The sequence below is a fragment of the Clavelina lepadiformis genome, chromosome 1, assembly GCF_947623445.1.
Source record: "Clavelina lepadiformis chromosome 1, kaClaLepa1.1, whole genome shotgun sequence".
Classification (NCBI taxonomy): domain Eukaryota; kingdom Metazoa; phylum Chordata; class Ascidiacea; order Aplousobranchia; family Clavelinidae; genus Clavelina; species Clavelina lepadiformis.
Genome location: NC_135240.1, coordinates 19,182,280 through 19,205,728, shown reverse-complemented (window position 1 = coordinate 19,205,728; position 23,449 = coordinate 19,182,280). Strand labels below are relative to the sequence as shown.

General features: G+C 35.2%; 3 protein-coding genes across 7 annotated transcripts in view; 1 reads left to right on the top strand and 2 right to left on the bottom strand.

Annotated features, from left to right (window-relative positions):
* Positions 1-2,259, bottom strand: part of LOC143444282 (uncharacterized) — a 44,669-nt gene extending 42,410 nt beyond the window's left edge. Inside the window, exons 1-6 of the mRNA XM_076943472.1 lie at positions 2,126-2,259; positions 1,874-2,048; positions 1,517-1,701; positions 1,065-1,361; positions 360-560; positions 11-202 (exon numbers count right to left, since the gene is read on the bottom strand). Coding sequence (XP_076799587.1) covers positions 11-202; positions 360-560; positions 1,065-1,361; positions 1,517-1,701; positions 1,874-2,048; positions 2,126-2,225 — 1,150 coding nt within the window. The 5' untranslated portion in view covers positions 2,226-2,259. The remainder of the gene's footprint in view (positions 1-10; positions 203-359; positions 561-1,064; positions 1,362-1,516; positions 1,702-1,873; positions 2,049-2,125) is intronic.
* Positions 2,260-5,523: 3,264 nt separating this feature from the next.
* On the bottom strand, positions 5,524-21,768 carry LOC143447994 (lysyl oxidase homolog 2B-like). Of its 3 annotated transcripts, none has more exons than XM_076947791.1 (13): positions 21,611-21,768; positions 21,349-21,536; positions 21,084-21,246; positions 19,828-20,014; positions 19,592-19,749; positions 18,092-18,250; positions 13,341-13,524; positions 12,119-12,205; positions 11,520-11,676; positions 9,062-9,262; positions 8,557-8,620; positions 8,333-8,444; positions 5,524-6,154 (listed from the first exon to the last, which is right to left on the bottom strand). In XM_076947791.1, exons 1-13 carry the CDS (start codon positions 21,689-21,691, stop codon positions 6,138-6,140), a joined length of 1,758 nt encoding a protein of 585 aa, XP_076803906.1. In that variant the 5' UTR covers positions 21,692-21,768; the 3' UTR covers positions 5,524-6,137. The 3 variants fall into 3 exon arrangements, with proteins under 3 accessions (XP_076803906.1, XP_076803907.1, XP_076803908.1); XM_076947792.1 differs by having other exon boundaries at positions 21,084-21,243; XM_076947793.1 differs by lacking the exon at positions 5,524-6,154 and adding an exon at positions 6,161-7,201.
* On the top strand, positions 13,951-18,084 carry LOC143448030 (galactosylceramide sulfotransferase-like). Of its 3 annotated transcripts, none has more exons than XM_076947794.1 (7): positions 13,951-14,251; positions 14,693-14,803; positions 16,191-16,360; positions 16,443-16,646; positions 16,747-16,894; positions 17,234-17,350; positions 17,478-18,084. In XM_076947794.1, exons 1-7 carry the CDS (start codon positions 14,099-14,101, stop codon positions 17,778-17,780), a joined length of 1,206 nt encoding a protein of 401 aa, XP_076803909.1. In that variant the 5' UTR covers positions 13,951-14,098; the 3' UTR covers positions 17,781-18,084. The 3 variants fall into 3 exon arrangements, with proteins under 3 accessions (XP_076803909.1, XP_076803911.1, XP_076803912.1); XM_076947797.1 differs by having other exon boundaries at positions 14,118-14,255; XM_076947796.1 differs by lacking the exon at positions 14,693-14,803.
* Positions 21,769-23,449: the final 1,681 nt, after the last annotated feature.

The window sequence follows — 23,449 nt, the reverse complement described above, 5'->3', positions numbered from 1 at the left end:
GACAAATTACCACTTGTTGTCGTTTCTTCTTCACAAGTTGGCGGTGGATGCGACCAGTCACCATCTGGCTTACATACTCGAAATGATCGACCGTTGAGAGCATAGTCATCGTTGCACCTGAATCTCTCGACTTCACCAATTCTCCACTTTCGTTTTGCAGTAATTACTGAGCCGAATTCCAAAGACGGCAATCCATCGCATCCTACGTTGAATTATATTTTGAATAGTATTACAACGGTAAAAGAATACAGGCTGTATTATGTAAAAATGTATAGTGCGGATTCACTAAACTTAGTAAAAGGTGTAAAACTATATTCAACTGAACTATATAATTTTGACCAAGGTGAAAATTAAAAAACCTGGATGTTCACAAATAGGCGGGCTATCAGACCATCTTCCATTGTTCGTGCAAGTGATTTCTGACGATCCTTTAATGCTATAATTGCTGGGACAACTGAATGAGATAACCTCGGATGGTTTGAACGTCGTTTTGTTACTCGCATCGGAAATGACGTCAGACGAAATTGAAGGCCGACGACAAGTTACATCGTTTGTTGTACCTAAACGTAAGTTACATCTCCCGTTTATGCTTAATACTGTCTATAGCAGTGATTCCCAAACTGTGTGCCGCCACAGTTTCTCAGGTGTACCGCGAATCTTTTTGGAATTTTGGAAAGAACTATATAAATATTTAAAATAAGGCATGCAGACAAGCATATGCGACTTAAAAGCGCTCTAACTGCTTCAAAAGCTGATAAATAAGAACATGTCCATCCAATAAGCACATCCATCGCATTAACACGTGAAACTAATTTTTTTAAAACAACTTTTCTTCTCTTGTAACTGTGCCGCGAGCGTTTTATAATTTTTCTAGTGTACCACAAGCTGAAAAAGTTTGGGAACCACTGGTCTATAGAGTAAATGTCCAAACGACTGTTCTTTAAAGACTCGATAAGCAAATCTCAAATAAGCTCTACTAGCCACAAATAAAAGACCACTTTGTGATAAATACTCTATAGACTCTATTAATGTAATGAATTATACCGTATTTTATTTACACGTACCCTTCACGCAGCAGTATCTGACTTTGTAATCTTTGCAGGTCGCTGACTGATGTTGATTTTTGCAAGATAAACCGTAATTCAGTCCATGACGAAGCACATCTCCGTTTGCAGGCCATTGTCTATTAGAACGTACGCTGCCAACGTATTTAATTTCCAACCCATTCGGATTGTCGCAAGCGGAACGAGATCGCCGTCGATGATTTTGCAAAAGTTCGTAATCTCCGGTACCAGATGGGTTATCTACGTCTAACCACGAATTCCACGAATGCGACGGGCATGAACCAATGACGTTGGTACCTATAGTATCGCCAACTGATGTTAGAAACATTCATGTTGTCCAATATACTTTTTAGAAACATTTTCATATGTATAGCTAATCTACCATTTTACTGGCATAATGGATTCTTCAGTTATTCTTGCGATACTTCACGTGACTCAGAAAAATTGCTTACTTGCTTCTGCGCATCGAAACTGCATTTGAATATATTTTCCGGTCCCGCGACATGGATCTTGATAAACTGAATTCGAAGCAGTTAAAGAACAGGATTTCTTCCCGTTGCATTTTTCGAAAATTTTCTTAAATGAGACTGGAGATTCGCATCTTGTATCTTGGTTGGTTGATGAAGAACGCCGACAGCTACGACAAAGTAACTCAATGTTTAACCTTTATTTCAATTACAATCATTTTCAGTGAGAGCTATATGTTTACTGCAAAAATGTTTCTGAGGAAATTCCGAATTAGTTGTTGTATATCATAATAGTTGTTTACATTTATATTCTAACAACTATCAGCTCTGTCAAAAGATTACGTTGTGGTATCGGCGCGACCGTAAAAGGCATCCTCAACAAAAATCACGTGATTGGAATCTTGACAAGCGATGTTCTTGGTCTGACCTTCGCATATTTCTCTCCTGAAGGAGTATTTGGAAGTAGGAATTAATGGGCTCCAAGACGATGTAGAGTGGCTAGTGTAAAATGTTGAACCTAAAATATCAAAACACCAATATAATTAATACTTTGATTAATTAAATTATCCACAGTTATGTTTAATCTAGACTCACCGAACGTTGCCTCACATTGTTGAATTCTGGTTAAAGTAATAATTAGTAACGAAATCAACAACAGTTGTTTAATGAAAAAAACTATCTTTGCTGTACACATTATAGCAAACAGCAAGTTGAGTTAATCGACGCAAAATGGGTTGTAGTCTATAAAAAAAAAGCTTTTATACTGCCTGCCCAGAAAAAAGAACTTATACTTCGTCTATATTCCACGCGTCGATGTCGAACTACGTAAGGAACGACCCTTCAAGCATGCATATAATTATTGACATAAAACCGTTAATTATTGTCCGTTTCTTACATTATTCAAACGCAAGGGCATGGCCTATAAACATATATGTTCTGATGCTGTGCCTTTAAATCGTGCTTAATTTCTATTCAAACAGGAAAGACTGATTACGCAAAAGTTTGTTAATAACAATGTACTTTAGACTTTATGACATGGTTACGGCAATCCCTTCCTGCTAACCTTATATCTGCCTATTTTATATATAGATCTTGAAAAGCAATGGCAGTGAGTTAAGGCCGTACAATTTTTGAAATAGCAAACAGTTGCGTTCATTTATGAAAAGAATTAAACCAATAAAATGCAAATACTGTGTACAACTTTATGCCCTTAAATTTTATGCGTATATTTGTTGATGCATCATTGCAAATATATATATATATATATAACAACATATTAATGAAGACAGAGTTGGCTTGCTAAATTAAATTAGCTTTCGTTTTCATATTGGCTATTGAACAACCGATAAAAAATTTCATTGCAAATGATGATTCACATACAACTAATTATTATATCCGCAAGATAAAATCTCTATAATATTGTCAAAAGGTATTATACACTTAATAGATTGTTGTGTGAAGGTATTTGGATTCGTTCCATTAAAATTTATGCTCATTTGCCCCTGTAATTTTATTATAAAAGTATATAGTGAAACAGTACATGCGATTTTGTTGTAGTCATTAAGCAAACGGTTGAAGGTTTAATTGCCCAGCAATTGCGAGGTTTTAATAACACTGACAAATATAATTTGTAGGTTTGTTTATATCATAACTTTTCGTCAACGTCGCAAATTATACGCTTGCAAACGTCTCATATACCCCCAGCAATCCATTGCTTTATAAATTACATATCGTAAATTTTGCTAATCAATAATGCTGGAGGTCCCATGTTATTAAATCTAAAATTATTGTATCAAAAGGTTAGATGGACGCTGGTTACTGTCGTTAACATTACAAGTGGTATAATTCATTTTAAAATAAGCTAAAATTAATTATCGTTTAATAACGTATTACATTTTTGACTTCATCAAAAATGTTGAACTCACCAATTCAGGCCAGAGGCTAATATAGATATGTTATATTTAACCCAGTATTCACAAATATACTTAATATTCCACTGAAATATGTATGACAACAATATAGAATCAATGCGGGGAACTTATTTTTACATAATGCCATTCTAAGAGCATTATATACTTCCAAAAGCGTTTATAGAGTTTAATGAACACAGAATAACCAAATGCGGAAAATTTGCAAAACAACGTAAACCCAACTGTCGACAATGAGACGAGGAATGGCTTCGCTTCGTACATTCCAGTTACGGTATAGCGTGTTGGTTGAGCGTTTCTTGATTGACTCTTTCGTGTGTTGAATCATGCGTTAGTTGAATTAAGTAGCGTGTGTTTTCTGTGGTCAGTTAATATACACCTATTTTTTATTAGTTATGAAACTGTATATGTGCCTATGTGCTCTTTCCGGAAAGTTATAAACAAGAAACTTATGTGTCGGACCAACTATAATATAATTAAAAAACGTTTTGTTTGTTAGCTGCACAATCGGTTGTTTGTTAGCTGCACAATCGGTTGTTTGTTGCGTTGGTTTCAAAATCAACCTGCAGTATACAGTACAGTATATACATTTGCATGATTACTATATCTTCAACACTTTGCAGTAAACCCAGTTGTATTGAAACTTCGGTTTAAACGTAAGACACTTTTACTATAAAATACTTGCCGAAACTCACGAAGATATATAAACAAAATTACAGTAACAGTCAAAGCTTTAACGCAAAGTTTTACAGTATTTATAATAAAATTAATGTGTATGATGGAGGCTAAACAAAGTAGACTTTATGTTGTTGATTCGTTAACTACCGATAACAAAAAATACTTTCGTTAAGCTATCAAAGCTTGTAAAAGAGATAATCCCAGAATATAGGACAATTAGGTAACTTGCTGTTGTTATAATTCTCCTAATTATAAAGTATAGGCTCCCTTAAGTAGAAGTATTTGCGCTGTTTTCCCAAAATTAACGATTGCTAATTGCACCAATTTTTACAATGATGACAACTCACGTTGCTATGCATGCAATAAATTCATTGAGATTCATATCCGAATATTTGCGATGCATATATACAGTATATATATAGTTTTGGATGCATATCGAACAAATATTGACATTTGGACACCGCTTTAACTTTTGTAATTAGCTTGTCGCACTTGCTATTTGTAAACTAAGTTATGGCAAAATTAATGATAACAATGCAGTATAGGGAAAAGTGGGGTATGCGGCCATCCTTAAGGTAATATTTACTGATCAGTGATTACAAATTTCAGTTAGACAATTGCATATAAAACTCGAATCTATATGGCTAAGCCTAAACCTTAAGCTTCACATTACGTTTGAAGAAAATATACCCTCCTGGGCCATGTTGGGGTAATACACCTATAGTGTTTTCTCATACTAATCCATTGAAAGTTGTTCTAAGCTTCGAATTTCAATATAATATGAAATAGTAATTTTAAAAGCAAATATTAATATTTTTGCATTAGTTTATCGCGAATCGCAATTTTTGTGGGATTTGGAGAGTGGTTCGTCATTGGCTAAAAGTTGCTGAGCCTTACCCTGCTTTGCAAAATCATTCACACTACAGTAAATACTAGGGATGGGCCGATACGAACCCAAACCCGAATAGATTCGCCGAATATCACCTTTATGGAAGATTCGGGCGAACACGAATACCAACATAGGCGAACCCGAATACAATATTACTTATAAATTTACTGACTTTTGTTAAAAATGATGATCAAGTTTCCCAACAAAGCTACACTATAGAGTCAACAGTACTTACAATGAAGGTCGTTTTCCAAACGAATTTGCTTTTTCAATCGTTTTTTAAACACTATTTTTCGAAAGAAAACGATTTGTTATTCGATTACATCATGTTACAAGCAAGAGTTGACAACTTTTGGATGAAATTTTATTGTTTGGTTCTATTACGAATAGATTCGGGATTCGTTCGTGTCGACCTTCATAATATTCGGGTTCGCACGAACCCGAATAATCTTCCTCACGGCACATCCCTAGTAAATACACAATTACACATGTATGCAAAGATTGCAATTTGGTTTATTTCTTAATAACACTTAAATTTATCTTTGTTACAGATGAATCTAAATAGTATCCTTATAAATGTTCTTTCTTAATGACGTAAAGTGAGTTTTTTACACTAAACATGCCGGGCTAAAAAGAACTTTTCAAAAAAATGTTTTAAACACAAACATTTTTCATTAAAATGGATTATGAATTCGATAATATTAACACGATATGTAAACAACTACATGTAAAAATCTGAAAGATATCTCGGTAAAGCTGTAGAATTCGTGACAATTTTCCCAGTGTTAACATCAATTCTAGCTGATTGCGTACTGTATTTAATAATATACAGTAATGTCTGATAAATTCTGGTAGATTCAACGAAAAACCTCAGTTTTTCCATAATTTTTCAACTTTCAACTATCCAATGTTACAAATACCACTTTTCTGTGGTTAGTCTGTTGTTTATTTGTTGTTACTAAAAGCCTATGTTAATGCATTTAAAACACACAACATGTTTTTCCGTTGACCGTAAACGTTGTTTCAGTCTACAGGGCCATCGACCAAGCAAGCAGCAGATGAAGCAGGTATATTGCGATTTGATAGGAATACTTGGAGAAGATATATACGTTCACATCAAATCATCAGCTGGTAATAAAGATAAATAGAAAAATCATCAGTGATATATAGTCAAAAACATTTCTGATAAATACAGGTATTTCTATTTTTGCAGGCCACAATGTATCAATGTATAACTAGGACTAAATGCATGTCTGTGGTTTTAGGAATTGTACAAAAACGAATCTTTAGAGTTGAGCTGATTTGAGCCCAATTTTTATATCCTATTTGCCAAATTCTAGGAACGACGGTTTTCTTTCATAATCAAAAATTATTATTGACGCACGCAGTTGATTTTGATTTTACATTGGAATAGACTTGTAAGTCGGGCCGGGTTCAGGCTTAAGTTTGAAAAAATTTCGGGCCAGATTCGGGCCCGAATTCGAACTCTCACTTTACCACATTTGCGTCGTAAATTCACTTTCTTTACACGAATGTACGAACACGCAGAGTGCTAAAACCCTCCGGGCGAGAACAGAGCGCAAGTGCGCAATGTAGAAAATGATGAAAGTCAAAGGATGAAATCAAAAGATGACTTTGAATTATTCAGTAAATTTAACTTTTGGACCTAATTCGGCTTTCAAATAAATTTTCGGTTTTGGGCCTGTATTTTGGGGTTCGGGTTAAAAACATAAGTCCCGCTTACAACTCTACATCGGAATACAGATACGCGCTGCATGCGTCAGTTGGGACCATTCTAAATAACGAAATGTACAACTATTTAGGTCATGCAGCTTATGTAGATACCAGCATATATATAGGCATATATATAGACCAATAATATAAATACTATAGGGCTAGGTATAATTTAGATTAAATGCCAAATTGTAGGTATAGTAAACAATTTAACGAATATAGCTACTACACACACCAGAATGTAGCTAACTGATGAAACTAACTGCTAACTGATGTAACTAAATTAAGTAACGAATTGAAATGCAACAGGAAATGTACTTAATGTAAGAAAATTATGGGGTATAAATTAATGATAAACATAAATGCAGCAACTGTAACCATCTTGGATTTTGTAGATAGAATTGCTTCCGTTGGCTATAAAAAAGCCCAACTATACCAACGCTGTGAATATAATTCAAGTCATGAAAGGTACATTTGTTTCTAAGCACATATTTCATTTGGTAATAAATAGGGCCCGCAAAAGTCAATAAAGTCAAAAATTTTTAAGGACCTCGTCTGACCACGAATCAAAGAATAAAGTTGTTTTCAGCACCTAGGGGATTGTTTCTAAGAAGTTTATAGGTCAAAATAAAGTCAAAATTTACAATAAAGTCAAAATTTTCAATAAAGTCAAAATTTGTCAAAATATGGCTTTTTACAAAGTTTTTGTGTTTCTTGAGAGTAATTCTTGTAAAAATCCTCGTGGAAGCATTGTAAATCAGGAACTGCGACATAATTAAACCATATTAACCCATAAAAGCAGAAAATAAGTCACGATGTCCACTTGGATCAGCAGTAACTTTTATCGCAAATTGTCCATTGTTTATTGATTGTTACGTATTTAAATAATTCTTATAAAACACTTCCTCTTCATAAACGTGGTATTTTCGAAGATCAACAGTTTGGATTTTAGGAATAGCCTACTGACATTCTGTAATACAAAAATGCCTAAGCAAGCTAAATCGTCTTCAGCAAAAGTTAGACAGATTTGTCGAGATTTTTCTGATGAATTTAATGCAACTCCCGGGGGTGATTTAAGGTGCAATTTTTGCGAGGTTATAGTGAAGTGCGATAAAAAGTATTTTGTTGAAAGCCACAGGAAAAGTAAACGCCATCCAGCTGGATTGGAGCAACAACAAGCATTCCCTGTTTAATTTGCTGTTTATTAGAATTTACCATGCGGAGAAAATCGAGGCAAAGTGTCCTTTTCACAAGGACAAAATAACACAAGCTACCTAAATCTATTGCCAAAAAACACGACGCACTTTTTATAATCCATAAAACACCTTGACTTTTCGACAAAATATTACGTTTGGGTCTGAAATCGACAAAATATTATGTTTGGGTAACTGGAGGAAGAACTGTGGCCTCTACAAATAAGCAATTTCGTTAGGTCAAAATAAAGTCAAAATTTGATAAAAATAAAGTCAAAAAAAATTTTTTTTAGGTCAAAATAAAAATGGCCCTAGTAATAAAGCATAATACGTCAAGAATTGGAAACAATTGTGTAATCAAAACTGATTGTATACTTACGAACACGACAATTTCTGACTGAGGCGGAAAGACCGGTGTATTCCATTTCGCATATAACTTCATTATTATCAAAGTCACTTTCAGAAACTAGTTCCAAGGGGTTTATTGTTATCTATACAAAATTATACGGAAAACGTATTTTCATTGTAGGAATAAAGGTACGCGGCATATAGAAATCGATTGATTTCAGATTTTAAAGAGTCCAACATGCAAAACATACTTACTTTTACAACATATGTTCCGCTAGATACATCTGTCAAATCAATCCACTGGCAGTCATAATATAAGCTTGAAAAAAGTCGCCATAATTTACAATGGAACATGTTAATATGCTGTTTTGTATATTTGTAAGACAATCGTGCATCGTGTAATCGTGCGTTTGTGTATGCGGACACACATGTAACCTACAGCTATATGTGTGCATAAGTTACTGTATGTACAGTATGTGTGTTAATAGAAGGGTGGTCGGTCAACTAAAGTCAATCCAGGGACGATTCAACCCAGGACGATAAAATCAAGCACAGTTCAACCAATGGAAAATTATACCTAGAACAATTCAACACAAGGACTATTCAACCCACAGACGTTGGTTGGGTTATCCTGGTTTTAGTGGTATTTGGTTTAATTATCCCTGGGTTGAATCGACCTAAAACCGTTTAGAGGTGCATCAATGCCACGTCAACCTCTTTCATTGCCAGCTGTAAATTAATTTTTCATAAAACAACTTACTAATAAATGTCTGCACATCCAACTGATATTGCTTGAATAGGATTTTGAGATATGTTACTGCAGTTATAGCGTGGAGAAATTCCGCTGTCACAAATCGTATCGGCCAAGCAAAAACTGACTTTGTGCCCTTCAGCCACACGTTGGTGTGTGTCAGTGGATAAGATATCGTAATGCAAAAACTCTTCCATGCTGTGATAGTGTCTAAGGACAACATTTTAATGAAACTGAGAATAAGGTACACACCTATCTCTTATGCAGTGTAAGCTATAACTACAGTATATGGCCTACTGAAAATATGCCTTAAATAACAACTAAAATAACTAATTAAATAATTTAAATACCAGTTAAAGGAAACACTGTACGGTTACCGCCATTTTTCAGTACCATCATTATCCGATACCGTTATATTTCGCTCGCAATTTGACTTTATTTAAGGGTTGCCAGATTGGAAAACTAGAAATACGCGTAATATCCTAATTACATGACATAAATGATACAGTTATATGAAATCCATAAGAACAATGGTTTAAGGCCGGTGTTTACCTTCCTGTTATAAGCCTACGCATTTTTTCACGGTTTGAAAATATACAGTAGGCCTAGAGTCATAAATTTCTATAATTGCTTCGAGTCGAAACCAGAGCTGCTTTACTGAAGAAAATTATTTGACCCAAGTTTTACACTAATATAAATTTTGTGGTTCTCAAAAACACTTGATATAAAATATAGCTCCTTTTTTGTCGTTGATCTAGTTTTCTAGTAGTTGCTGTGAGGGTTTAAAATGAAAATGGTGTCTTGCCCGGGATGCAGTTAGAAAATATACTTGAAAGGAGTAAGATTTTTTTGGTGTCATTAATGACATAAGCTTGCTGAGTCACGTGAATGATTGCTCAAGCCATCACGTTTTAAGACCTCAATTTTTTTACAAGGAACTTCAAAAAATATTTTTTAAAAACAAAAACAATTTTTAACATTAAAAAATTGAAAAAGCAAGGTAATTTATGCAAATATTAACACCATACAGTATAATGGGTTTATGATGACATACTGCCGGGACGGTATTGACAAATTCAACAAAACGTCGTTGCGACCAGGCGCAGTCCTATTGCTGTTCAATTGAGGTATTTTCTTTAAAACGTTAATTACAATGTAATTGCCTTCTAAATAACAAGTAATGCTAAAATGGATTTAACCGAAATTTCCGCTAATTAATATAATTTACATTTCATAATGAAGTAATACAAAACCAACACACAACGACTAAAAAAACCGTTGAGCACTGCAAATTTATGACAAATGAAAACGTATGGGATTCGTACATATGGTTAAGCCGAGTGAAATGCAACTTAATCGGGAATTAATAAATGAACTTGCATCGACCATGCCAGGTCAACTATGGTGCAACATTGGTATTGCAAACAGCTTGCGAAGCAGGCGCTCCGATGTCAACATATTCAACTGTTAGCAATAATATTTTAAGGGGTATTTTGTATTGTTGCACTCCTACTTGAAGACCTGAATGAGAAGGAGTTATGAGGGAAACACAAAAGAAATTATGACATAATAATTTCTCAATACTCGATCCTGATATAGGAGTACAAAAGTAAAGAAGACCGATTTTAAGTATCTTTGAAAGGTTTGCTATAAGCTAAAGTGTAAAAACACGAATTATTAAACCAAACCTTTCCAAAAAAACTTTCCCGTTGACAAAAATTTGGGGAGAAAAAGTTGCCGCTCGCCCACCCAATAATAATAAATAAAAACAAAATTAGAATAAATAGCACTCTTAAGGTTAAGTTTAATTCAATAAAATTATTTTTATTGTTGTTTTTCATTTGTTTTTAAGGCTGTTTTTTTAATATTCTATTCGTGTTGATATATTAAAGTTAACCTTAAAAGGGCTATTTAGTCTGCTTTTGTTTTTATTAATTATATACTGTTGAGGTTAACACGGTTCTGCCATCATCAACTCGTTATATAAAATATGTGACTATACTAATATATATTCAAAACCTATATACCGGTGAAATCCAATACCGTTTTTTTTTTCTAAACTGAAAACGGCAACTTTGGTCTTTGATCTGTAATATTTGCTTTAAAAAGTTCATGTTTAGGTAGGTTAAATGAATAACCTTTGTAAAAACCTAAGATTTACAATATGTGCCCAAACTTTAAAAACTTAGGCAAAGTTAACAAAAACTCCACTGCAAAGTTTCTTATAAAAAATGAGCGCTTTCTATTTTTTTTTCATTGCCTACGTAGAACTAAGACAAGAAAGCTTAATAAAGCATGAGAAAACAAAATTAAGAACAGATAACTAAACGTTGCGACACAACGAGAAGTATAAGGGCAACGTGATGCTCCGACGAAAAGGTAGGGGAGAGCGATCTCCTCGTAATACACCGTTGTGTAATTTGTTTGATGTCACCATACTAATACAAATGTGAAGTACATAGCCTACTGGTGGCATTCATGATACTGCCATTCGCTGGGAGACTGCCAAGGAGAGAAATCAGCTGTTCCTCTGTTCCAAATACTGGTGGTAAAGCGAAGTAGGTTTCTTAGTGAAGCTGCATTACTTGGATCGTACGCAGATGGAGCAAAGCAATTTTCGCTAACTGTGACATAACGTTGAAAAGTAATCATTTCATAAAGTTGTTTTCTTAGTATAACTATACAGCAGGGTCTCCAACCTTTCCGAACAGCGGGCTGAATAATCAAAATTATGAGTAGTGACGGGCCATACCCTAAGAAAAGGGTCTTTAATGTTTCGAATATGAATGTAAAATATTTGTGTTAACGTTTTACTGCCGCGCAGTTGACACGAAATCGCTAAAAATCACTGAAAGTTTTATAAAGGAAGCCAGTTTAATAAAAATTTCGCCAGATAGTAAAGACACGTTCGGTCAAAACAGGTGGTGCGACGTATTTTATATACTGTAGTCAATGTGGCACCGCGAGCCGCAGGTTGGTGACCTCTGCTATAAAAATAAGCTTCTGAAATACGAACGTGTGTTTCTTCCTATAACATATACAGTATATGATGCTGAGGAAGATTACCCGCGCACTCTAACTCCTGTAAAGGAATGATGTCTAGAGTGAAGGATTCTTGGAGAGCGCCAACGTCCAAGTGAAGGTCCGGTAATGCTGAATATAAATACAAAACATAGCCAAGATGTTAATAGTTTATTCTATTTCAGAACTTTCTCAACGCAATGTTTGAATTTTTTGGAACCAACTCCCCATTTCGCACATTATCCTACTGATAGGGGAAGTGTTTAAAAACGGCAACACACGAATCCTTTGCATGCATGATTGTTATTTACACCATAATCAGCCTACACATGATGTACTTCCAAACTTACAAATAGTATGTATAAGTTTAACTCAGAGAAGATCTAAATATACTAAAAGTTCATTAAATGACTTTAACAATTAGGATTGTTGTTTGTTTATAGCAGCATTCTGTGACAATATTGAAATGTGCTACTCTGATTCATGCCAAACGCTAAGAGATACGCGTCTTTCTTTTTTCATAAGCTTACATATTGTACTGTGGTACTATGAATCATGATACCATAAACGAGTTTGTATGGTTAGTTATGACTATGGGAATTGTAATAAAACAAAAATATCACGAGCAATAGCAAAGCGTTATACAGAAATAAGAATCTGGTCAATAGGTTTCAACTTCCCATTTTTTTAGTGTGGTATGTAAAAATGATGACTTTATTTTTTTGGAAAATCCTAAATCACTAAAGATAATTGCATTTACTTAAGTAATGATTGTAAATTGACCTAAAGAAGCTCAGAAGCTTTGAACACTGATTAATAAAGACTATATTTTGTTCAACTTTGACCATTATACCAGCCGAGATTTGATGGCAAATCAGTTAACGCAGAAAACTAGATCAAATGAGGTCACATTGGATCGAAGAGGGAATCAAATACAAATCCACAATTTTCTAGTCGTGCAACCTTTAACCAATCGAATAAAATCCAAAAAATCAACTTTAGCAAGGAAAAAATCCGACAGGAAATATTTTTGGTCAAGTCAAATCCTACTAAAGGGAAAAATATGAAAACGTTTGTTAGCTTTTAAACACGTAAGATGAACTTTCCGAGAGCGACGTTTGGTGTGATCAATCAAGTATTTTATACAAGAGAAGAGATATAGCTTCAATTCAAGAGATAATCTAATCCAGTACACGTGTAAAAAGCATACCGATATCACAGTTACCGATACATGATGTAACTATATGTTATCCATTTCACAACGCACCTTGGACGCATGACACACCAACATACTCTGCTGTGAAGCGAAGTCTTGTCCCACAATTTAGAAAGTAAGTGTTGGAATTGGTCTGATAGTCGCATTCACTAAGAGCATTTTCGTTTCCTTTGCATCTTACTTTGGTCATTACAGTTTCCAAATGCTCAGAACTTGCAGTCCAGTACCACACGTCCTGCAAAGCCAGATTGAGTTTGAATACCTTTTCATTTTGTATTATACGTTTGATATATCAAATTGTTTTAGTATAGGATATCCAGCTTCATGACGTTACCTTTTGTTTCGTATTATGTTTGGTGCCGAGGATAATCATATCACAACACAATAATCAGTATAATCAACCGAGTATAATCACTCAAATCAGAATATGTTGTCTCAGGCTTTTTGAAAATATAGGAATACTGTAGAAAAAGTGGTCGAACAAATGTCGCATGTTCAGTTTGCTATGGATGGTTAACCCATAAAAGGACCGTGTAATTTGATCAAAAGTCTTGGAATGAGTTAATTTAGGTCGTTTTCTGCGAAAAGAAGTTGTTCATAGTTTCCACAATTTCCGGTAAGGACTTAAACCAGCTTTAGAAGGTAGTATATAGCCAACATTTAGTTCTCTTTGAAAATAAACGTGACAGAAGATAAAGAATTCGCAGACTATAAAGGATTGTTTAGAGTTGCAAGAACAAAACAACGTAAATTTAATAGCCTTTGCTGAAGTCTTCAATTTCTTTAAAACTTTTGCTGATCACTAAAAAATGTCTTGGATGAAATTCGTGGTGTTGAAGCAATTAAGGTCGCGTACAACACGAAAATCTATTTGTTTCATACTTTTTGGAATCCTTTTAGTCTCATCAATATGGTGGAGTGAAAAACGTGAAAACCGTATCTACAAGCAAGGGCTAAAAAATGTATGTAAGTATATGAAGAATAAGCACAAAAGTAAACATTAAAACATCCAGTGAAGTAAACATTAAGAATTTCTAAAAATAGTTATATCTGTAAATGCAGTCTTTGTATTATTATCATAGTGATTCGCTTGGTAATTTTAGATTAATATGTAGCTTACATTCTACACTAGGCGTATATGTCACAAGCAGCATTAGAAAGCACAAATAACGTAGATTGAATATTTTCACACAAGAAATGAAAATGCTATACAGAAACGTAAAAAACTTCAAGCAACAAATCTTTACAGCCAACTGGTCATCCGTTAAAACTTTTATGAGGATGTAGTACAAAAAACTCTAACAAAACCTATCTGGTAGATAGCAGAAAACATGACTTTTCCAGTGATGTAATTTACGCAATTATTTTTTGCTTGCCAATTAGCATTATTCCTTTAATTATAGCGTTGTGTGGAGCCAGTCCGACATTTTGTCTTTATAAGAACGCACAAAACCGGCAGTACAACAGTGAGATCTGTTATAAGAAACATTGTGTTGAAAAATCAACTATCGACGGTGAGTTACATAAAAGTTTGATAATATAGATAACAAAAAGAAAAGTCAGCATTTGGCTAAAATATACTGTACATCAACGAACATTTTCTATGTCTGTTATTTGTCCCACTATATTATGTCGTGATTGTAAGTTTACCTTGTGTATTTTTTGTACACTCACAGTCTCAATTTATATGTATAGCCTTGTGACGATTACGTCACGAGTTGTTTTTTGAAATGCTTGAATTTTATTTTGAGATCTTGCAATTCAGTTGTTGACCAGACTTGAATTCTCCTTAAGAGAGTAACCTAAGACAAATCGCTAACATATCGCTGACACCTCGACTCACTAAAATGCAAGAAGCTTACATCTTAGGCCGCCTTGACAACACCACTGGTGGGCTCAGATTGGCTCGCTGGGGCTACTAGCCTGCTATTATTCGTACAGCAGCTTAAGCCCTAGACTGCTCCAGTGCTACGTACCGCGCACCTGTCTGGTGTCGCAGAATACACACACCCACAATGTCGAAATTGTCATAAACAGCATCAGCGTATACTGTGACTGAATGTCTGCGTCACACATCTGGACAAACTTTCCATCTTCGCTGCCATCCAACAAACTAGTGTATTTAGCGAAGACATTAGGCCATGACCCCTCATAGACTTATATAGCTTTAGGATATAGGTATATATAGCTATATAACTATAGGCGTTTTACGCTTTCATGCCTTTCCTTTCATTGCATTTTCATGTTTGTTGCTGCCTATCAGCCAAAAATAGAGAATCTGTGAAAACACGTAATATATGGGTTATATGACGTTTCAAAATTGTAGGTCACACCCAAAATTGCCAGTGTACGTATAAATATGAGAATAAATTGAAAACGGTTTTGGAGGCGTAAAACCCAAAACTTCAGTGTTAAGCACATTTTAGGCGGGATTTAAAAAACTTTGGCCTCACCTGCTGAGGCTCGCCGCGATAGACCCTCTCACTCGTGGGGCAACAAAGCTTGTCAGAAGGGTCTGGGTACAGCGTAATTGCCTGCGAACCGGCGTGTATACTGTTAACTCTTTAAAAATGGGGAGTGCACTCTGCAGCTTGGGAGTATGGCACAAAGGAATAAATCGTAAACAATGTTACATGAGATTGTTCTATTTACCACGTTCCACACGGTATATGGTCTGCGAGTTTTTGATGACAGCACGATCCAGTGGTTGCTCGACTTGTGCCCAGACATATAACTTGGGTGGTTGATTGATATCGATCCAAATGACAGCGAATAAAACGTAAGTCGATTAAAGCAACCTACCAAGTACCATAATTGGCTGTAGCGCCAAGCCTTTGACCAGCAAGAACCAGGCAGGTATATGGACGAGCAAATTTCCGTAACATTTTTTATACGATCCAGTTACATATAGGCGATGGGAAATTTAAGTGTCATCACTCAACGCCATTTATCGGTGGTTATCCTGGACCTGTTAATTTTCGATTTATTTCATGCGATGGCGTGGAAACAATATCCGAACATCACCGGTTCAACGCATCTGAAATGCAACATCATATGCCCGCAGACACAAGGCAAGAATTTTATCTGAAAATGTTTCCCGAGAATATATTATTCCGTTTGCATGATCATTACTAACTAATGCTTATTTATTAGGTACTTCACGATTCTAAGAAACCCATGGAGTCAATTTCAGTCGTCATATAATTACTATAAAACCTCTCTAAACAAGCTTGTTTCTAACGTTCAATGTAGAAGTATGCCTATAAAATACGTCACAAATGGAACTGAAATAAATGTTCTTGCATTTCTCAGGAAATCTGAGAAGTTGTTAAACAAAACTGTGCCCTGGTACTTTAGGTAAGAAAACTAACATAGAAATGACTAACAAATGCATAAAACATAAAAATACAGCAGCAAACACGTCCATAAAAACTTATTCAAAATAACATGATTAAAGGTTTAAAAATTCTCAAGCACACGACTTAGGATTAGATCCTATGATGGAGGATGAAGAAGAAATTAACAAAAAAATCTTGGAATTAGATTCTCAAATTGATTCTGTGTTAATAAGCGAGCACATGGATGAATCTATGATTCTACTGAAGGTGAGATGCATGTTTGAAGGTTAAGATTCCAAGTTAACATTTTTAAAACGTAGGGATAGCGGAGTTGGTTGATTCAGTTAGTGCTGCTCCGAGACTACTGTACGTGATTTCCCATATGCCGTGTCAGTTATTATCTTTTCACACGTTCTTGGGGCAGCACAAAGAGACCCCTTATCCAAAAAGTTTACGAACGCTTTTGAGCTAGCACACCAAATTTTGATCAACAATTGTGGCCGCAAAAAGAAAAATTGCGTCAAGTGAGTCAACCAACTACACTCCCTCCTATATATATTAGCTCCTACTCCTGGGACAAACATTCGAATATTCATCTTTTTAAAGAACTTGCTGTGTGCCAAATTGGATGACCTAGTTTATCAAAACGGAAAAACAAAAAATTACGAACATTTTTCCCTAAGCCATTCAGATTGGAAAACTTTTCAGCGACATAACAAAGTTGTAAGTGCTGCAATCATACTGATGAAATTTGTAATTTTTTTGTTAGAAGTTCAAAAACAGTTCTGCAATACTTTTTCGTTGATAGTCTCAACATAATGTATTTTGACTCACTTCAACTTTTTGATAGGATATCGCACTTTATGACTACTTCTACAAAAAGTTTAAAAATGATGTTGAAGCCTTCGGGTTAGATAATATGGAAAAGGAAACGTTAAAGTTGAGGAAAATGATAAAAAATGTAACATCTGCACCTCCTCGAAAAGATCAACATTCAAGTTCAAAACAAAAGTTTAAAAAATGGTCAAAAATAGGAAAACTTTCAACTGCTGAAGATATAGCTTCCAGAATCAGACTACCAAAGAAGAAAGCAGTTAAGATGGCTAAATATATGATGAGTTATTCAGGACACTGTTATGAACTGATATCTTAAACAATTTTTTAAGAGTAATCAATAAACTGAGATCTATGTGCGCTTACACAGCATACATTTCTTTGTATACAGCAATTCCTGTGTACCTTATTTGTATCTGTGTACCTGCGTAACCTAGCTTATTGTACCTGTGCATTTTTAACTTGATCTAAATAACCGAACAGTATTTTATGTAATCAATAGTTTGGTTGTAATAATTATTATTGAAGAGGAAATGTTAAAATCTGAAATAAAAAAGTCGTTGTGGTAATCAAACAGAAAACAAAGAAAAATAAAATGATTTGTACAAAAATATAATACAACTTACGTACCTGTATTGCACCCAAGGCAAAACCCAAACCCAGCTGTCTACAGGCGACTGAAGCTTCACTTAATGTCCAGTGGTCACTACAAATACTTCCCCAAACACCTTCTTTAACTTGCACAGCAATTCTTCCCGAGCGTTCGTCAAACCCGTCAATTATCCTAATCTATCATGTAAATACAATGCTTACCATTAGGATAAATCTCCCAAAATCAGTTTATGTCAGATGAGTGTTAAATATATATTTGAATTTTTTAATTATAACATGTCATGCTTTAAATTTTACCCACTACGTAACTTAGGTCTTTCCTGTAATGTTGCATGTGTAAACTGTCTATTGCGGTTCAATGATTGTGAAGCCGACGACGGTATGTTAATATGCATTACACCGATGCTATAATTTGAAGGGACTGATAAGTTAACTATAGTTAGTAGGTTAGTTATTATATACTTGACATGAGTTGTATATTGCTGGTTAACAGTATGTTACACTTGGTAGAGTATCAGAATACTTACCTGGACGAAAGTCATAGCGCAACTTAAACTCGGCTTTCATTGCTCACCGCTCGTGCTCTTTCACATAGAGCTCATCTACGTGCGTTTTGCTATTAAAGTATCTTTTTAGTTTATCGATAAGCTTAGACCTAGAGAGTGATAATTTCGTCACTAGTAGGTCACGCAACCCGTTGTTAAACATAGGCGGTCAGGTTAGGAGAAATGGAGAATGGGTATGCAAAAAGTTGATTTTAAACATTTGGGGTCCATTTCAAGTTAGATTAAGGTTAGAAGAAAGATTTAGGCTAGGTTTAAATTACTATGTTATAACATTTAAGTTATTTTAACAAAAAACTTTAAAAAATGTCTTTGAATGTAGGATTTTTTTCCGGTGAAATTGTGACAGCCAACCATAACTTTGTTATTTTACCGACCAAACTTGGAAGGTTAGTATTTTCCAAACATTAAATAGGAGTCAGCAACGTCAATGCATTTCCCAAAGCATAACTACGACGGATAGCGCGGGCGACTTTCGAACATGGATCACTTACTGTAATTGCGAGGGCAACGCTGCAATCAATGCAGTGCTTCAATATAAGGAGCCAACATGTTTAAACTTCATTAAGAACCACAAGATAAGAGCCAGACTGCTCCACTACATACCTATATATGACCATTGACCAGAAACCATAGTCACCTCCTGGTCAATGGTCATCATTGACCAGAAACCATAGTCACCTACTGAGATTTGCTTTATGAAGACTGAAGTTAAACGACAGTGACATGAAAAAGAAGCGGCTGCATAGTGTTCAGATGTTCGAGTGCGCATGCATAAAAAGGTTCCTAGAGAACGATCGAATGAGTGTACCAGTTACGGTCACATTGTCTGGGGGTCAGTGTTAAAACTACTGGAACATTTTTAAACTGAATAAACTAAGCTTTTATAACAACCATAAGTGATATTTTTCCTTTGGATTAATAAAGTAAAAACTAATGTAATATACACATGAACCTTTTTTCCATGATTGACATCAGGTACAAAGCAGGATACTCCTGCAACATTGTTATGAGAGCAGCTTTCATCGGCATCCACATTATTATATGCACATTTGTTAAGGTTTTTCTCGTCGCCGTTACAGGTCACATTTGAAATCCATATTTTGCCATGTCCTGTATAAAGTGCACATTTCTACATTTTACTTTAACATACAATGGACTGACGAAAGCTAATAATGCTGGATAGATTACCTTGACCAAACTTTGCGCCTGTAAAACTCTCCCTCCCTGTTCCAAACCCTAATTGACGACAGGCTACGTTTGCTGTTTTGAGATGCCAGCCATTTCCACAAATTGACATCCATCTGGAACCAGACAAGATCTGAACGCGACCCTCGCCCGTAAATGCACCTGCTTTTAGCCGTATTCCAAACGGCGGCTGCGCATAAAACAAACACGTACGCTCGTACAGCATCCTTCTAGTCTGTTCTAATTAAATCAAATAATTTCAAACGATTTAAACTGATTCGTTAAATTTGTTTTATACAAGACCTGAACGTTATGGTCGATTGCCGAGCAGAGCTTCATTAATTAATGCATCCATGTAGTATAGACCAGGGGTCGGCAACCTTTTGTGCACTGCGGACCGGTTTAAAACAGATATTTTTTCGCGGACCGGCTTTCAAAAAAACACACAAAACACTGCCTAGTGTCCACACTAATACACTAATCTTTAGATTATGCGCCCTTTCACTGCAGTTTGTACAAAATAAAACAACAGAAAACCTGACTGGACTAAAAGTTACTATTTCGTTACAAAAAAGGTCTTTCCTTCGCAGGTCTAAACACACACAACCTCTTCGAACCTCAAACTATTGTGGTAACCATTACCCATTATGGTGTAACAAATACGTTCATTATGATGTCCTATAGTTAGGATAAATCAACTAAGGTGGATTTCCAATACCTTTTTGGTGACAAAATGCGACAACCTTATTACACTACAGACATGGAAAATAAATGCTGCCCGGTAACGATCTCCTCACGGACCGGTATGCCGACCACTGGTATAGACGATATAGTGATTCATATATAGTTTACTTGTGAGAAAATCATTTGCAAAACTTTCAAAGCTATCCTCACAGAAAATTTGGCTCGAAAACTTGAGACACTAAGTTACTTTTCTGACACCATGCAGTTGTTTCAATACATCGAGGAGTATATTTGGTTGTGAATAGGAAATTACAATAAAAATGCACGAGATTGTATCTTGTACTTATTAGATTGAAACAAATTATATTAGTTATATTCGTATCATCAATCATGTCATTACATTAAAACAAATCCTTCAACGAAACTTGTATGCAACACGTACTATATCGGTCATTACTGTTGATTACAATTCATCACTAAGGGCAAATTATTATTATTAATTTTGTTTTTTTACGCATTAATTTCAAAGCTCGTGTTTGCCCTGAATAGAAGTAATACGACTTCATTTCGCTTACCGTGCTAGTTGGTTGAAGGCAAGATACCACAACAGGCCGGCCAGAATAGCAATAGTTTCGTATGGTTGCAGATTCGTGTTCACACTGGGTTATCCAGCTTTCATGTCCCTCGCATTTAACGTTTTTAATTCGAATCGATGAATCAAATCCATATGAAGCTCTGCTGGTTACAAATAATCCACATGTAAGAAACGATTTAAAAATTTTACAACGTTGCAGCTAGAAAAGGTTAACGCAGTAATTGTATGGCACAGAACTTGTATACCGCTGTTCTTTCGACACGGTGTTAGGAAAGCCAAGTTGGCCGCATGCCACGTAAGATTCGCGTTCCGTCCAACCTTCGTTGCAAAATCGGTACCATCTGCCTTTCTGTTCAAATTCTAAGATCCCGCTTGTCTGTGGCGATGAAACCTCGATTTGCCGCATAGCTACCAACCTCAAAATTGGAAAAACCTAATACAACAATAAAACTTTTTCTCACTTTTACAAAGGTATTATTCAGTTTCAATTTTACTGTAAAAACTTACATTATTGCTGTTTCTTTGGCAATTTCCTGAACAAATTATGTTTAATATGAAAAGAAAAGCTACTCTCTGTAAAAGCAGCATATTGGATTTAAGGTTAGCAACCTATACGTGTTCAAGTTGAGCACTGAAGGCAAAGTATGCATTTGGTAAGTTGCCATATGGTATGCCTTCTGGCAATTATGAATACCAACAACAACACGTTGTCTAACACAGCCTTTTTGCCAAATTTTGCTGATTGTTTGGTACTAGAAAAGCAACTGCAATAATAACAGAAACGTAGCCAGAAGTACTTAACAGGTAGTTATGTGAAAGAATTTGGATTTATTACTACATATATTTGTCAGATAAGAGATAACATGATAAGAAAACCTGGATAAATTTAAAACTGTTGCGGGTGTTTAAAAGTTAACACCTTATGTGTTAAGACATAGCCTGTAGTCGCCTGCGGGCATTACATCGACAAGAATATGAAATGATTACTACCAACAGTCCAACAGTCCAACAGTCCAACAGGCTGCCATACAGCCAATGGTAGCTGGCTTCTGTCAGTCTGCCACCACTCACCACGTCACACAAAATATGCTTCTACTTGTAACCGTATTGTATTTTCATTGCGTGCGATTTGTACAGTCGCCTTTTTGGGCAACGAAAGACAAATCGTGACACCGATATAGACTTGGGCCGATGGTCAATGTTATAGTTACGTAATAATTGATATAATTATAACAACACTTATTATTATAGTCAAAGCTTTACTGTTTACTTTGCTGCGTAATCAGTTATATAAGTAACGAGCACCAATTAAATATCCAGTTGAAACGGGCATGTTCAATTGTTCATCTAATGCTCAATGCATCTGTGGCGGTCAAGGCCACATACAACAGCCATCTCGAATTTATGAAAAATAATTCTATTCATTTTTTGGAACATTTTACTTTAATTTACTTCACATTTTTGTTTATCTTGACGACCTTGTGAAACACACACTTTGATTAGCACGTGCTGAAGTGAGGATACTCGTTATATATTTTTGTTCAGTTTACACCGCACATTTGAAATAAAGTTTTTCTGGAACAGTTAGCCTTCTTCAGGAATCAGAACTTTCAGTTATTATATATTCAGTTCATGTTATGCGCCACACATCCATAGTGGCGTAATCGTCACAACAGTTTTCAAGATTTCAGTACATTTGCAGCCGTTTGGCTTGCTCGTGACGATTGGGCGTAGCAAGGCATTAACAACGCTCGCTCCTGTTTAGTGATCCTGATGAACAATTTCAAATTCGGGCAAGACGACAAAAGTTAAACAAACAAATAAAAATGCATTTATTTGAAAATGCACATATGTACAATTAGTTTGTTAATCGGGGCTAGAGCGACAAAGAATTGCCGCCAAGTTTAATTCGTACAAAGACGTTTCACAAATCGCGGCTGAATATTCTGATGCTATACCCAAGACGCGTAAATCTTTAACTGGTATACACAGCTACAATACTTAGCAATATTTCCCGTCAAGAAAATTTTTAGTTACTAATTTTGGTTATTGCCTATAAGCCTATACTATAGGAATAGAAAACCATCAAATGATTAATAACATAATAATTATGTTAGTTGGCGCTATAACAATACGATAGAATAATGTATAGGTCGATGTGGCTCGATACTATACAAGAATACAATATGCAAGGCTGTGCTCAGTGAAACTTAAATACATCTTTTAAATTAATAAGAGGGTTGCAATAAATAATGAAGTGGAAATATTTCACCTTATAAATATAAGATCATATATATAAGGCTACTAACTTGGCAGAAAAGGTTTGCAAAAAGTTGATTTTAATTC

Bases quoted from the DNA above. Each gene is read 5' to 3' on its own strand.
- LOC143448030 (XM_076947794.1), top strand. From the start codon at position 14,099: ATGTCTTGGATGAAATTCGTGGTGTTGAAGCAATTAAGGTCGCGTACA. The intron at 14,804-16,190 runs GTGAGTTACATA...TATACGATCCAG, and splicing joins TGAAAAATCAACTATCGACG to TTACATATAGGCGATGGGAA. The intron at 16,647-16,746 runs GTAAGAAAACTA...ACATGATTAAAG, and splicing joins ACTGTGCCCTGGTACTTTAG to GTTTAAAAATTCTCAAGCAC.
- LOC143447994 (XM_076947791.1), bottom strand. From the start codon at position 21,691: ATGCTGCTTTTACAGAGAGTAGCTTTTCTTTTCATATTAAACATAATT. The intron at 21,537-21,610 runs GTAAGTTTTTAC...TTGTTGTATTAG, and splicing joins GCCAAAGAAACAGCAATAAT to GTTTTTCCAATTTTGAGGTT. The intron at 12,206-13,340 runs GTGCGTTGTGAA...ATTTATATTCAG, and splicing joins TGGTGTGTCATGCGTCCAAG to CATTACCGGACCTTCACTTG.